The 13,393-nt window shown below is 43.2% G+C and overlaps 1 protein-coding gene across 7 annotated transcripts in view; it reads right to left on the bottom strand.

Moving 5' to 3' along the window:
• Positions 1-13,393, bottom strand: part of ATP11C (ATPase phospholipid transporting 11C) — a 179,337-nt gene that overhangs the window by 12,372 nt on the left and 153,572 nt on the right. For all 7 annotated transcript variants that reach the window (XM_032841420.1, XM_032841424.1, XM_032841421.1 and 4 more), the window contains exons 24-27: positions 10,883-11,010; positions 5,262-5,397; positions 2,874-2,939; positions 594-697 (exon numbers count right to left, since the gene is read on the bottom strand). In XM_032841420.1, the coding sequence (XP_032697311.1) occupies positions 594-697; positions 2,874-2,939; positions 5,262-5,397; positions 10,883-11,010 (434 nt within the window). The remainder of the gene's footprint in view (positions 1-593; positions 698-2,873; positions 2,940-5,261; positions 5,398-10,882; positions 11,011-13,393) is intronic.

The raw sequence follows: 13,393 nt of genomic DNA, 5'->3' as shown, positions 1-13,393 counted from the left end.
TGGTTTCCCAGAGTGCCTCATACACGGCAGATTCTGGATAAACATCTGAACAAAGATGAACTCAATCAACTTCAAGGCCACACTGCAGAGTCTGCCTTTACCCCCACCCAAAACAATAAGATGGGATTTTAAGATATAAGCCTCTGAATATTAAGTAGTATATATTCTTAACCTTGAGCACAAATATAGCGACAAGATTGACAGTGATATACCATGAAGAGAGAATGGAATCCAAATGGCTAATAGTGTATCTACCGCCATTGTCTCCTCTAGAAACTTTAGAGGATATTTCCACTGGAAACCCCATGGAAGGGCATGCTAGCACTGTACAGACAGAGGTTCACGTACCTTCACGTGGAAAGATCTGGACAGGGGCTACCAGAAAGGAGGGCTTTTGAATAACTCGTGTAATTCGATATACTTGCATTTGAAATCATTACCTGAAATTAACTTCCAGCCCATTAATACTGAAGACCTGCCATCTTGTACAATTAACGCTTTAAAAGTTGAATGAATGTTTGCATAGACAATGTACACATATGGACATCTACTTTGTTATTTCACATACTACTCACACATGTACAGCTGCTTACCAAATAATTCCTCCCCAGAAGAATGAGAAAAATACATAGAAGGCTAAAGAGCCCCAAATCACAAAGTGATTTATCCATGTCCAGAAACGAGTATCCAAGGCGAGCTGAAAAGATACAACACAGGAGATTTCATGATGGGCACCAGCTACACCAGGAGTAAACGCACTATGCTACTGAGAACTGCATACAGTATGGTACCTATGGGAGACCTCACTTGGGCCAGGCAACTAGAAGAGAGGGAAACTAAAAGAAGAACAGCACTGAGACTTTTCAAAGGGCTAGGGTAAGAAGGAGCTAGGTTCTGCCCCGAGGCCTGTAGACCCAAAAGGACAGGCTTGGAGGTCTGGTCAAGCAGTCAGTGGGTAGGTGTGCGGCTGCGCTGCCTCGCTGCTGAAGGAAGGGCAGGCATCCAGGTACTGAAATAGGCTCGGCCTGGAGCCCCAAGTCCTCGGGTGGCAGTGGCCGGAAAGCGGATGATCAAAGGACAAGGCCTAGCTGGTGGAGGCAGGTATACTGAAAAGCAGTAGGAGAGGGAAGGGTTAGTTGGGAAGAACACACGAACTACACAAAGGAGTGGCGACAGCTCCAACACAACAGATGGGGATTATTAGATGCAAAGGCAACCGGCTCCACACGCCTGGCACCGTGCAGCAACGAATCATGGGCCTGCCTATGTCGTCTGTCCTTCAACTGCAAAGCCCTTATCTAATCTATTAAATGAATAACATTCTCAGTTGCCTTAGATTTTAATCCCCCCGTGTTTCTGCCCGGGCTGATTGTTTCTTTAGATTGTGGTACCTGGGATTTTTTAAATGCAATCTAAAAATAAAAAGTATGGTCTGTTCTGCTTGTTTAAAATTTCGGGGCCACGGGCATTTCATTTTTGAAGAGGAGGCGGTGTCTCCATTTTTTTTGCTTGCTCTGACACCCTGGTCCTTGACTCCCCTGTTCTAACTTCTTTGTTCATAAACAGAATGTTGAGAACATTGTTAATGTAGACCAGGCTTGAATTCCCACCTCTGTGCTGCTAGGGAGAAGGTCACGATAATACCCATCCAAAGATGAGAGAGTGAATGTGTTTTGAGGGACAAGGAAAGATGCTACAGTAAGGCCAACTTTAAGTACGAAGGCCACTTGGGAGCCCTAGGGCCCTATGCAAAACCAGGAGAAACAAAGGCGGGGAGGCTTCTGTTTCAAATCATGATCCTGTTGTTCTGATCACATTCTATGTGCCAGACACCACTCTGAATGCTTTATGTGTATTCACTAATTGACTTCCCACCAAAAATCTAAGAGAGGAAGGTACTACTTTTATCTCCACATCATAGAAGAAGAAACGAGGGTACTGAGAAACGAAGTCACTTGCCCCAAAATAGCAGCTAGTAAGTGGCTAAATGGAGACGGATGGTAACATTTTCTTTTGCAGCCCTACAATATTACTGAAATAGTAGATGAAAAATGCAAACATATGTTAGTTCTATTTGGTATGAAAAATGAATCAGGAATAAAAACTTGGAGGGGGAAATGATTAGAGGTTCTTTGTTAAGCACACTTCTAGAATTCTAGTTTTGACCACTGGGCATAGTGGAATTCATTTACTCATTCCTGGACCCCACGTGAGGTGTTTATTACTGCAATTATCATCAAAAGAATTTGATTATGCTTTCAAGTATAAGAGAGTCCCAACTTGTAAGTCTCAAGGGTAGAATTCAGAAAGGCTTCAGAGTGTATTACATGGCTGTGTGCTAATGATTCATGTATGTTACCTGCTGTATGATGTTATGCATTTCATCACTAATATGGGTAAGTTTCAGTGATAAATACATTATATAAAATTCATCACCACTGAGCTCTTCTGCACACATATCTTGCTCATGGATACCTATTCAACTGTCTTAAGTACTCCCAATTCCTTTAAGGCCTGGTGTTTGTAAACAGATCATCTTAAAAACTATTCAAGTATTTAACATGGAAACACACACACAGTCAGAGACTGTTTATCTACTACTTATACTGTCTTGAAGAAAAAAGGAACAGATTTTCAACATAACTATAGTGTACGAATTTTTTAAAAATGGAAACAAAGAGGACAGACAATATTCTGGAAAGAAATTGACCATGAACAGCATACACATGTCTAAATATCTAGTATCATACATATTTCAGTAAGTATTCAGACTTGAATAACAACTTGCAATACAAGTAAAGAGAAGACAAAAAAGAGAACAGAAAGAATTACAAAAATGGCGTTAAATATATTTGAATAAATAAAAATCTAACCTTCAGAGTTACAGTGAATACTAAGACTGTAAAAACAATGGTTCCAAAAGTCCAGTTTCCATATACCTGAAAAACAGTCAACAATTATATGCACCATGAATACACAAGCCTGCTTACAAAAATAAAAAAGGCAAATTTAATCTTGGCTGTAACCGCTAAAGATTTGGGTATAAAATGTTTAGTGAAATAGCTGATCAAAAGATCAGGCCAAAATGTTGGATTTTATTTACCGTGACCCTCAACTTTCTTGGACAGCTACAATGCACTTGCGGTTGGTAGGGTTTACTTCCATTACTCCATGTAGTAGCAAACAGGGAACACACTGGTGTAATAAAGGCAAAAAAAAAACCCCGATTCTGTAATAGTAATGTTCATCAAAACAAGTCATTTGAATGATTCATGTCTCTCAAGAGTTTGATATGGGCTTCCTCAGTAGTAAAGAACTAAAGCTCTCAAATGAGGGCTAATCTGTAGACAAATGGACTCACATTTTAAAAATAGTCTAATTTTTTGGCGGTGACTATTAGAGCTGTCAGCATGTGCACATCAGAGAAAAGCAGAGAGCACGTACAAGTCTGTAACTGTGGCAATGAAGGGCACACATCTTACCAAATGTTGTCAAGATCTGAATGCATAACATTAAAACAGAAAATGAAATGTAAAAAGTCTTAAAAAATAATAAAAAATTAACAGAAGCAAAAAGAAGGATTTGATCAACTCATATGCGATGTTACATTTCATCACTGATAGTCTTTCCGCTCATTGTCATTTTTGCTGCAGCAAACTCTTGTTAAGGAATCGTCAGTTCTTTATCATTTAGGTGCCAAATAAAAATAAAGTAAAACGTGAAAGTCACAGGAGCAGCCATAAAGCTAAAGGGACCCAAGAAATCACAGAATCTAATCCCTTCTTGCCGACGGGCAAGGCTGACTTGGGAGGCCGAAGGGGCCTGCCTGCAGACTAAACAGGGTCCTCTCCTTGTCCGCTGCGATGTGCTCCTACTCTAAACCACAGCTGTGTTTCCTCCACAGTTACTCGGGGATTAATACTTTGAGATTTTTAAAGTAACCTCTATGCCCCGTGCCCAACGAGGGGGCATGAACTCACAACCCGAGATCGAGAGTCACATGCTCTACTGACCGAGTCAACCAGGCATCCCAAGCGATTAATAATTTTAAGGGATTCATATTAAACTGACTTGTGTTAGTCCAAATTGGAAAGGTTTTGGACTGTAGTACCTAATTCTGAGAGCAGAAAGAGAACATTCATTGGGCCTATAACTTCTATAGCAGATGTTGACTGTGTTGCTTCTGGACAGAGTTACTGTACTCAGAAAATCACTCTTGAAACTTAGCTTTGCTTCATGTTATAATGATAAAGAATGAGTAAGTATTAAACAGGAAGCCCAGAAATAGTGAAGAAAGAATGCAGTGAAAGCATGGGTAAAGCGGTGGGCTTGAGTCTCTCCATGTGGCCGTGGCAAGAGCTCGCCCCAACAGCGGTGCTCTCCCAGGACATAGCCTGGGGGAACATCATCCCACCGCACGTGCTGACTTGGGCAGTTGCTTGCTAAGAAGGCACTGATGGGATGAGTGCAGTGTTTCTGGAAAACACTATGCTCCCATGTGGAAGGGAATGAGGAAGAGAAGGGAATTCCATCCCTTTAACTATCAGGCAAACACTGCAAAGATATGGTAGCTACACCCTTCAACTCCAAGCACAAAAGGCCACTATTAATAGGAAGTGAGTGGGGCCAGACTTCTAAAACAGGAAAAGTCTTGGGGCGCCTGACTGGCTCAGTCAGTAGACCATGCGACTCTTGATCTTGGGGTACTCAATTCAAGCCCCACGTTGGAGGGTAGAGTTTACTTTAAAAAAAAAAAAAAAGGAGGGGCGCCTAGGTGGCTCAGTGGGTTAAAGCCTTTGCCTTGGGTTCAAGGTCATGATCCCCGGGTCCTGGGATCGATCCCCACATCAGGCTCTCTGCTTAGCGGGGAGCCTGCTTCCCTCTCTCTCTCTGCCTGCCTCTCTGCCTACTTGTGATCTCTATCAAATGAATAAACAAAATCTTTAAAATAAATAAAAGGAACAGTATAGGGGTCTAAATTCTGAAGTCCTAAGAACTCTGTTCATCTATTAGAAATTACAACCGAGCTAAGCTTCTAGAAGGTTTGCACATAAGCTCTCTAGTTAGCCATGCACACGGGAAGTGGTTTCTTACTTCAATACTTCTAGTGTTCTAAAGAAGTTCTGAGAACTAAATACCGTACCTCAAGAAAAAGTTTACAAAATGATTACAGCGAGATTATGTGTATGATAAATCCAGTGCCTACAGAGAAAGAATAAGCCATGCTTACAATACCAGGATGTAATGAAGTATTTTTTTACCTTTGCGTTTTCTTCCAGGGACGAAGTCTGAAAAAGAAAGTAAGTCCCAAAGAAGAACACTGTCCCTTCAAATGCAGCTAGAAACGTCCAGTATAAGAAGGGTCCCAGCTGTAGCATGGCATTGCCAGAAATTTTCCTATTGAGAAATGGAAAAAGAAACCACAGGTTAATGAATCTCTGTAGGCTGTCTATTTAAAGACCCGGTGAAATGCCAAAAGTGCACACAGGTGTGACCCTGTTATAATGAAGCGAGGCGTCCCCAAGGACTGGAGGGCCATCCCCAGCCACACGTTCATCTCCGTGCAATTGCTTCGGAAGTAAGGCATTGAGTAAACAGTCAAAGCACTAAGTTTAAAATCCTGGCCACCGACAACAATAATATCATCAAAAACCATCAGCTCCCGCTTACTGAGTACTTCTTATATGTCAGTAAGCTGGCCCGAGAGTTTTATATATATTGTCCATTTCTACCCACATAAAAACCACACAATGGGACTTTGTCAGTCCCACTGATAAATAATGAGCCCCCCAAAACTTACCATAATGGGTCCCAGACTACGGGGCGCACTGGAATCACTTGGGGATCTTTAAAAACACGGATGCCTGACTCCCACCCTCCTTCTGATTTAACTGGCATGAGGTATAAGCGGGGCACTGGGGTTGTTCTGAAGTTCCCCAGTGACTCTAACGTGCGGTAAGCTTTGCAACACTACTGTAGGAGCACGCCTGAGTTCGATCTGTTAGTGAGGGGGTGCGCCAGTGCACACCATAGATGGACCCGACCTACCACGGCCTTTCCAACTACAATTGCTAAGGTAGTTCTTTTAATCAAGATTTCTTCTTGGGAATATAACCTTTTTTTAGGTCTCAGGGTACCCTTTATAGTTTTTCAATTGGGTCAAATAATGTTTCAAACTGGATAGTCATGTTTTCATAAACGGTAGATGGGTCCAAACTTCAAAATCTGTGAAAATAACACAATCTTCTCGGCACAAGTCAGAGTGTTAAATATAGCGACTCCTTCGAATGGAGCAGAGCTGCAGAAAGAAGATGGGTTTGTGCTAGGAATTCTTTGGGCTTCTATTTCAAATTGCTCTTTTTTTTTTTTTTTTTTAAAGAAAGAGTGTGGCGGGGGGAAGAGGGAGAGAGAGAGAATCTTTTTTTTTAATGATTTTATTTATTTATTTGACAGAGAGAGAGATTACAAGTAGGCAGAGAGACAGGCAGAGAGAGAGGGGGAAGCAGGCTCCCCGTTGAGCAGAGAGCCCAATGCAGGGCTCGATCCCAGGACCCTGAGATCATGAACTGAGCCGAAGGCAGAGGCTTAACCCACTGAACCACCCAGGCGCCCCAAGAGAGAGAATCTTAAACAGGCTCCATGCTCAGTGAGGAGCCTGATATGGGGATCGATCTCACCACCCTGAGATCATGACCCGAGGTGAAATCAAGAGTCAATCGCTTAACTGACTGAGCCACCCAGGTGCCCCTCAAGTTGCTCTTAACATTGATGGGAAGGTAGCCCAGCACTCATACAGCACACCATTGCCAATACTATACAGGACGTCTGTCTCTTGGCTTGACTGGATAAGAAACATCTTTATAACATCAATGTAAGTGATTCTTGTTCACTTGGTATTGAGCACTGTGGGGGTTTCTGAAAACTTGGCCATTATGTAACTTTTACCTACTCGGATCTCCAGGAGCAGGAAGGAATTTGAAATTTGGGGAACGCATAATGCAACGTGCTGTTTGCTCTAGAAAAACTGCAGAAGGAAAGAGGTGCCTGCTTCTCAGAAACAAGCACTCCCCCACACGGTAAGTCACCAGCTCGAGACAGCTGGGAGACATAGGGAAAGCACCTTCCGAAGATTCTTTTTTTAAAAAGATTTTATTTATTTATTTAACAGAGGGAGAGAGAGATCACAAGCAGGTAGAGAGAGAGGGGGAAGCAGGCTCCCCGCCGAGCAGAGAGCCCGATGTGGGGCTTGATCCCAGGACCCTGAGATCATGACCTGAGCCGAAGGCAGAGGCTTTAACCCACTGAGCCACCCAGGCACCCCTTCCCGAAGATTGTTGCAGTGAGAGCCCAGCAGCCACCGGCCCATAAGGCTTTTGTGAGTCACTGAATTTGGGCTGAGGCAGGCATGGATCCTGTCTTTCTAGACTGTCTCTGGGAGCTACCTTCCACCCGTCGGAAGAAGGGTAGGAGGTCATGGTATGTTGGGTGATATGCGAGGCTTCCTAGCTGCACTCAAAGGAATGACAAAGCTGTTGGAAACTCAGAGTATGAGAGTCTCCACAAAGGAGAACACGAGAGAAAAGGAAGACTTGGGGGGCAGTCACCCTGCCACACAGGCCTGTGCGCCTCCCTAAGATGGGAGGTGGCAGGTGTATGGGAGCCTTTCTTTCGCCTTTTAAAGCTGTAGCAGAAACAGACTATGCCTCTTCCCTCTATAGAAGAAAGACGGTTTACTATTTAAATTTCTCTTAAAAGCACGAAAATATCCGAATAGATCATTTCAGTATTTGGGAAGCGCCCAGAGTCACTACGTCCCTTCAGATGAAATCCGTAGTACGCCACACGATGCCAGCTGTCATACTGAGTGCTACGGCCGCAGAGAGGGCCACAAAGGATGACTAGGGCTTCATGTTTCCAGAATAATAATCATAGCTGAGATCTGTGTCTCCAAGGCAGAGCAAGTATACCCTCTCCAGAAAAGTCACTGAATCATCTGTGGCCTACACCCATGGTTCGCTAACTCAGACTTCACGGACACCCTTAAGATAATTGGTACTCCACAGCTTTCTTCAGGTTTTCAACAGTCTCGATGTATGAAAGCCCTCAGCCCAGCCCTGAAGTTATGTGGAGGAGGGCGTTAGAGTAAGAATAGCACCTATCAAACCGAAAACTCTAGGCTAGGGACTGTTTTAAATTGTTTTACATGTAGACACTCATTTAATCCTCACAGGAACAGCAGGATTGGCAGCTACTGTTATCCATGTTTTACTGAGGGTGAAACTGACACCTGTGACAATGTCTGGAGACAAACACTGCTGCTCCGGGTTTGAAAACCGCCAGGCAGCTAAAGCACATGGGGCTAGTCATCAGGGGAACTCAATTCCGATCTTGATCTGGCCTCTAGTTACACCATGTGTCCTTACGTCAGTCCTTTCTGGGCCCTGGTTCCTCATTAAAAAAAAAAAAGAGAGAGAGCATGGGAGCTGATGTGCTGTGAGATTTCTCCCATGGCTTCTGTGATTCGCCTCCAGATCTCACTATCCCCTTGCCACAAATGCGGGGGAAAGCAGAACATGCTAATGCCAGAAGAGTGCAACCGGCAAACTCCAGTAAACACTGCAAGATGAATTGACCCAGTTTTGTCAACAAAAAACCCGCCAGGTTAACCTACAGGTTAAAACAGACTCAAGAGGCGTATTAACTAAGTACAACATATGGATCTTACATTCTGATGCAAACAAGCTTGTTATAAAAAGAGATGAGTCAACTTGGGGGCATCTGGGTGGCTCAGTGGGTTGGGTGCCTGCCTTCAGCTCAGGTCATGATCTCTGGGTCCTGAGATCAAGTCCCACATCGGGCTCCCTGCTCAGCAGGGAGCTTGCTTCTCCCTCTCCCTTTGCCACTCCCCACCATTTGTGCTCTCTCTCCCAAATGAATAAAGAAAAAATCTTAAAGGAAAAAAAAAAAGAAACGAGTCAACTGGAGGAATCTGAACCTGACTGGATGCATATTACGGGCTTGCTGAAGTTTTAGGTACGATAAAGTACTGTTCTTTTTTTAGGTCATTATCTTTAAGAGATACTTACTGAAATAACTATTTTATATAATGTTTGTATTTATTAAAAAAGAAGTCTGTAATAGAGCAAACAGGATTATTCATGAACTAGGACAGAGCCTGAACTGATCATTTTTTGCTGAGTAGTGAGGATAGGGAATTTCACTCTATTAATAGTATTTTTGCTACTCCTGTGCATGTTTGAAATTTTCAATCTTTCCATCTTTAAAATAATGACAAATTTTATAAAGCCGGTTAAGCCTAACAATGACTAAATATAGGTTTTATGAGTTACACTGGTTAAAGAAAACTCTTAAATTTGTACACCTTCACTTCATACAAATAAACCACCCGAGTCTCTATTGAATTTGCTATCCACTATTAGGCAATGCTTATCATCTGCTATAAATTACCATCTTCATCCTCAGGAGCAGGCTTAACTTATAAAAACCCAATTAAATCATACGTTAAGCAACTGGCCAACTATCCCATCCTAGACAAAAGCATCCATTTACAACGGACACAAAATGGATATAAGGGCTTGATGAGTTAATTATTTTCTTCAGCAATACAGTTTTATTTATTTATTTTTTTAAAAAGATTTTATTTGTTTATTTGACAGAGAGATACAGCAAGAGAGAGAGAAAGAGAACACAAGCAGGGGGTGCTGGAGAGGGAGAAGCAGGCGCCCCCACTGAGCAGGGAGATGGGATCGTGACCTGAGCCGAAGGCAGACACTTAACGACTAAGCCACCCAGGAGCCCCAGCAACGCAGCTCTAGAACAGCACTGACAAAGTAGAGGAGGCTATGCTTCTGGGGCAGCTGAAGTCTCAGAGCACCTGGGTGGCTCAGTTGATTAAGCAACGAACTTTTGGTTTCGGCTCAGGTCGTGATCTTGGGGTCATGAGATTGAGCCCCAAATTGGGCTCCGTGCTCACTGAGTCTGCTTCGGATTCTCTCCCTCTGCCCCTGCCCTCACTCACTTGTGTGCACATACTCTCTAAAATAAATAAAATCTTAAAAAAAGAGAAAGTCTAAAATCATAAGAGACTCTTAATCTCACAAAACAAACTGAGGGTTGCCGGGGGGAGGAGGGTAAGGAGAGGGTGGTTGGGTTATGGACACTGGGGAAGGTATGTGCTATGGTGAGTGCTGTGAAGTGTGTAAACCTGGCGATTCACAGACCTGTACCCCTGGGGCCAATAATACATTGTATGTTAATAAAAAATTAAAAAAAAAATAAAAAATTTAAAAACAAAAAAAAGAGAAAGTCTAACATAATATCAGTTCAACCCATTATAGGTAGGAATCAACACTATAAATCTTTGTGTGTGGCCTTTTTTGGGGGGGGAGTAGTTAAAATAGTGTGTCTTCCGGGCACCTGGGTGGCTCAGATGGTTTAGTGTCTGCCTTCAGCTCAGGTCATGGTACCGGGGTCCTGGGATCGAGTCCCGCATCGGGGCTCCCTGCTCAGCAGGGAGCCTGCATCTCCCTCTGCCTCTCTCTGTCTCTCATGAATAAATAAATAAGACCTTTAAAAAAATAGCGTATCTTCCTATGAGACTTGAGAACTCTATGCCAATGTAGATTCTTGTTTTAGGAATTAGTGATTTTGAACTAGATGGTTCACACACATTCATGGACAGGTCCTACATCTAGGACATATACCATTTCCCTATTGAATGGTATGGTTTAAGTAGCTAAAAATTCATAACAGAACCATGTAATCAAATCAGCTGGGCAACTGTGTCCTTCCTACCCATGGATGAAATGAAACCCAGGATTTGGAAAGTCTGAAATGGTTTTTAACCACATGTGCTACTTACATATACAATCGGGGATCTGAGGTCAGAGTGTCAATGTTGATGTGCTGTTCCAGTAAACTGTAGGCCAGGATGGGCAAGGATGTAAAGCAGATGTTGTACATCGTAAGGTAAGCGGCATCATACAGTGGCTGAAAAGACAAACAACAGAAGAAAAAATTTTGTGTTTGGAAAAATCACAAGCTGAAACAAGACCGTTCCCTTTCACATTTGTTGTCATAGCAAAAGAAGTCTATAAATGAGGTCACTCTCACTGGTAACACAAAAATTAACATATTGTGATGTATCGTATTAATACAGCCTCCCTTTCCAAAGAATTTTATTCAGAATGTACACGTTATTTCTAACAAATACTAACAGATTTTCAAGACTTTTCGATGAACAAAGACCAACTAAATATAAGCCTGGAACCCTCCGGGAACACTACACGGAGGCAGTGGCCTGCCTGTGTCATAGTGGCTTTGTTGTTGTTAATATTTTACATAGTTTTAAGTATCACTATCACCTTCTCGAGGTTCTATTCATGATCTTGAATGTGGCCATTTACTAAGGACTAAATAAATGTCTTTGCACAAACAAAGCTAAAAATATGTACACAGGCATGACTTCCCTAGGCTCCTGACCAAAATTTCCACCTTTCTGCTGGCTGTCCCACAGGCATCCACGACTCAAAATGTCTAAAACCAAACTCATTAACTTTCCCCTAATTCTGCTTTATCCCATGTTCTCTACCTCCGTGAAGAGCCCCCACACCGTTGCAACCCCAGGATCTATTTTGGTGCCTGGAACCACCTGGGTGCTCAGGAAATATTTTGAAATTAGTGATTCTCCCACCTCACTAGCCGTTTCTTCTTAGTCTCCTATTCTGCCCGAGCGCTCTGTTGGAATGTTCCAGCACTCGGTGTTTGAAACTTCATAGTCACTCCCTAGGTCATCTCACCAGTTCCATGTTTTAATGCCATCCATTCACTGAATGTCCCCAAGCATTTATCTCTGGCCCAGACCTGTCCCCATGTATCCAGTTCCCCACTTGTTAATGTTTTAGAAATATAAACCTACATCCAGAACTGAACTCCTGACCCACCCTTCGCTCAAACCAGCGCCTCTTGAAGTGTTCCTCAGCTCAGGAAAGGGCAACTAAATCTTGGTGATCAAGCGGAACCAAAATCTTGGATTCATCCTCGACTCTTCTCTCTTTCACACCCGCATCCAGGCAGTTAAGAAGTGTTTACTGGCTCCACCTTTGAATACATCCAGAACCAGATCACTTCCCAGACCAGATCACTTCTCAGCACCTCCAGTCACCACCCTGCAAACTTCCTAAATGGCTCCCTCCTTCTCCCCTTGATCTACAGTCCACACAATGGCCCGAGTAGTTCTGTCAGAAAGGAAGTGAAATCAAGTCACTGTTTTGTTCAGATTTTGCAGGGGATTCCTTTATCTCTGAAAGTTAAAAGAAAAAAAACATTCCGGGGCGCCTGGGTGGCTCAGTGGGTTAAGGCCTCTGCCTTCGGCTCGGGTCATGATCCCAGGGTCCTGGGATCGAGCCCCCCGTGGGGCTCTCTGCTCAGCAGGGAGCCTGCTTCCTCCCATCTCTCTGCCTGCTTCTCTACCTACTTGTGATCTCTGTCAAATAAATAAATAAAAATCTTTAAAAAAAAAAAAGAAAAAGAAAAAAACATTCCTACAAAGGAGTGGCTATCTAGTTCCACTCCATCTGGCTTCTTCTGTCTGGCCTAATCTCTTAGATCTCTCCTGGTCCTTGCTCACTGCAATCCAGCAGCAATGCCTTCCTCACTGGACCTCCAACATGTCGGGTGCACTCCTAACTTAGGACCTCCTTTTTTAAAAAAAAAAAAAAGATTTTATTTATTTATTTGACAGACAGAGATCACAAGTAGGCAGAGAGGCAGGCAGAGAGAGAGAGGGAAGCAGGCTCCCTGCTGAGCAAAGAGCCCAATACGGGGCTCGATCCCAGGACCCTGAGATCATGACCTGAGCCGAAGGCAGAGGCTTTAACCCACTGAGCCACCCAGGCACCCCTAGGACTTCCTTTAAACTGGCTGTTGGCCCTGCTTGGAGCACTTCCATTAGACAGCCTCATGGATTACTCCCTCACTCACAAACATCAGCTCAAATGTCACCTTCTCAGAGACACCAACCTTAATTTAACTTGTCACTCACTCCCTTCCTCATGGACACATTTCCCGTTATCTTGTTTTTTATTTTCCTATAGTACTAATCACCTTTTATTTTATGTAAAGATTTTATTTATTTATTTGAGAGAGAAAATGAGTGCACGTGCATGAGTTTGGGGGCGGGGAGGAAGAAGGAGAAGCAGACACCCTGCTGAGCAGGGAGCCCAACAGGGAGCTCAATCCCAGGACCCTGAGATCATGACCTGAGCTGAAGGCAGATGCTTAACCTACTGAGCCACCCAGGCATCCCTAATCACCTTTCATCTTACGTTATACATTTATTATTTTTACTGTCTCTCTTTACACTACATTTCAA

This window comes from Lontra canadensis, unplaced genomic scaffold (genome assembly GCF_010015895.1).
Source record: "Lontra canadensis isolate GAN:19392208 unplaced genomic scaffold, GSC_riverotter_1.0 scaffold123, whole genome shotgun sequence".
In the NCBI taxonomy this organism is placed as follows: domain Eukaryota; kingdom Metazoa; phylum Chordata; class Mammalia; order Carnivora; family Mustelidae; genus Lontra; species Lontra canadensis.
This window is presented reverse-complemented; position numbering and strand designations above follow the sequence as displayed.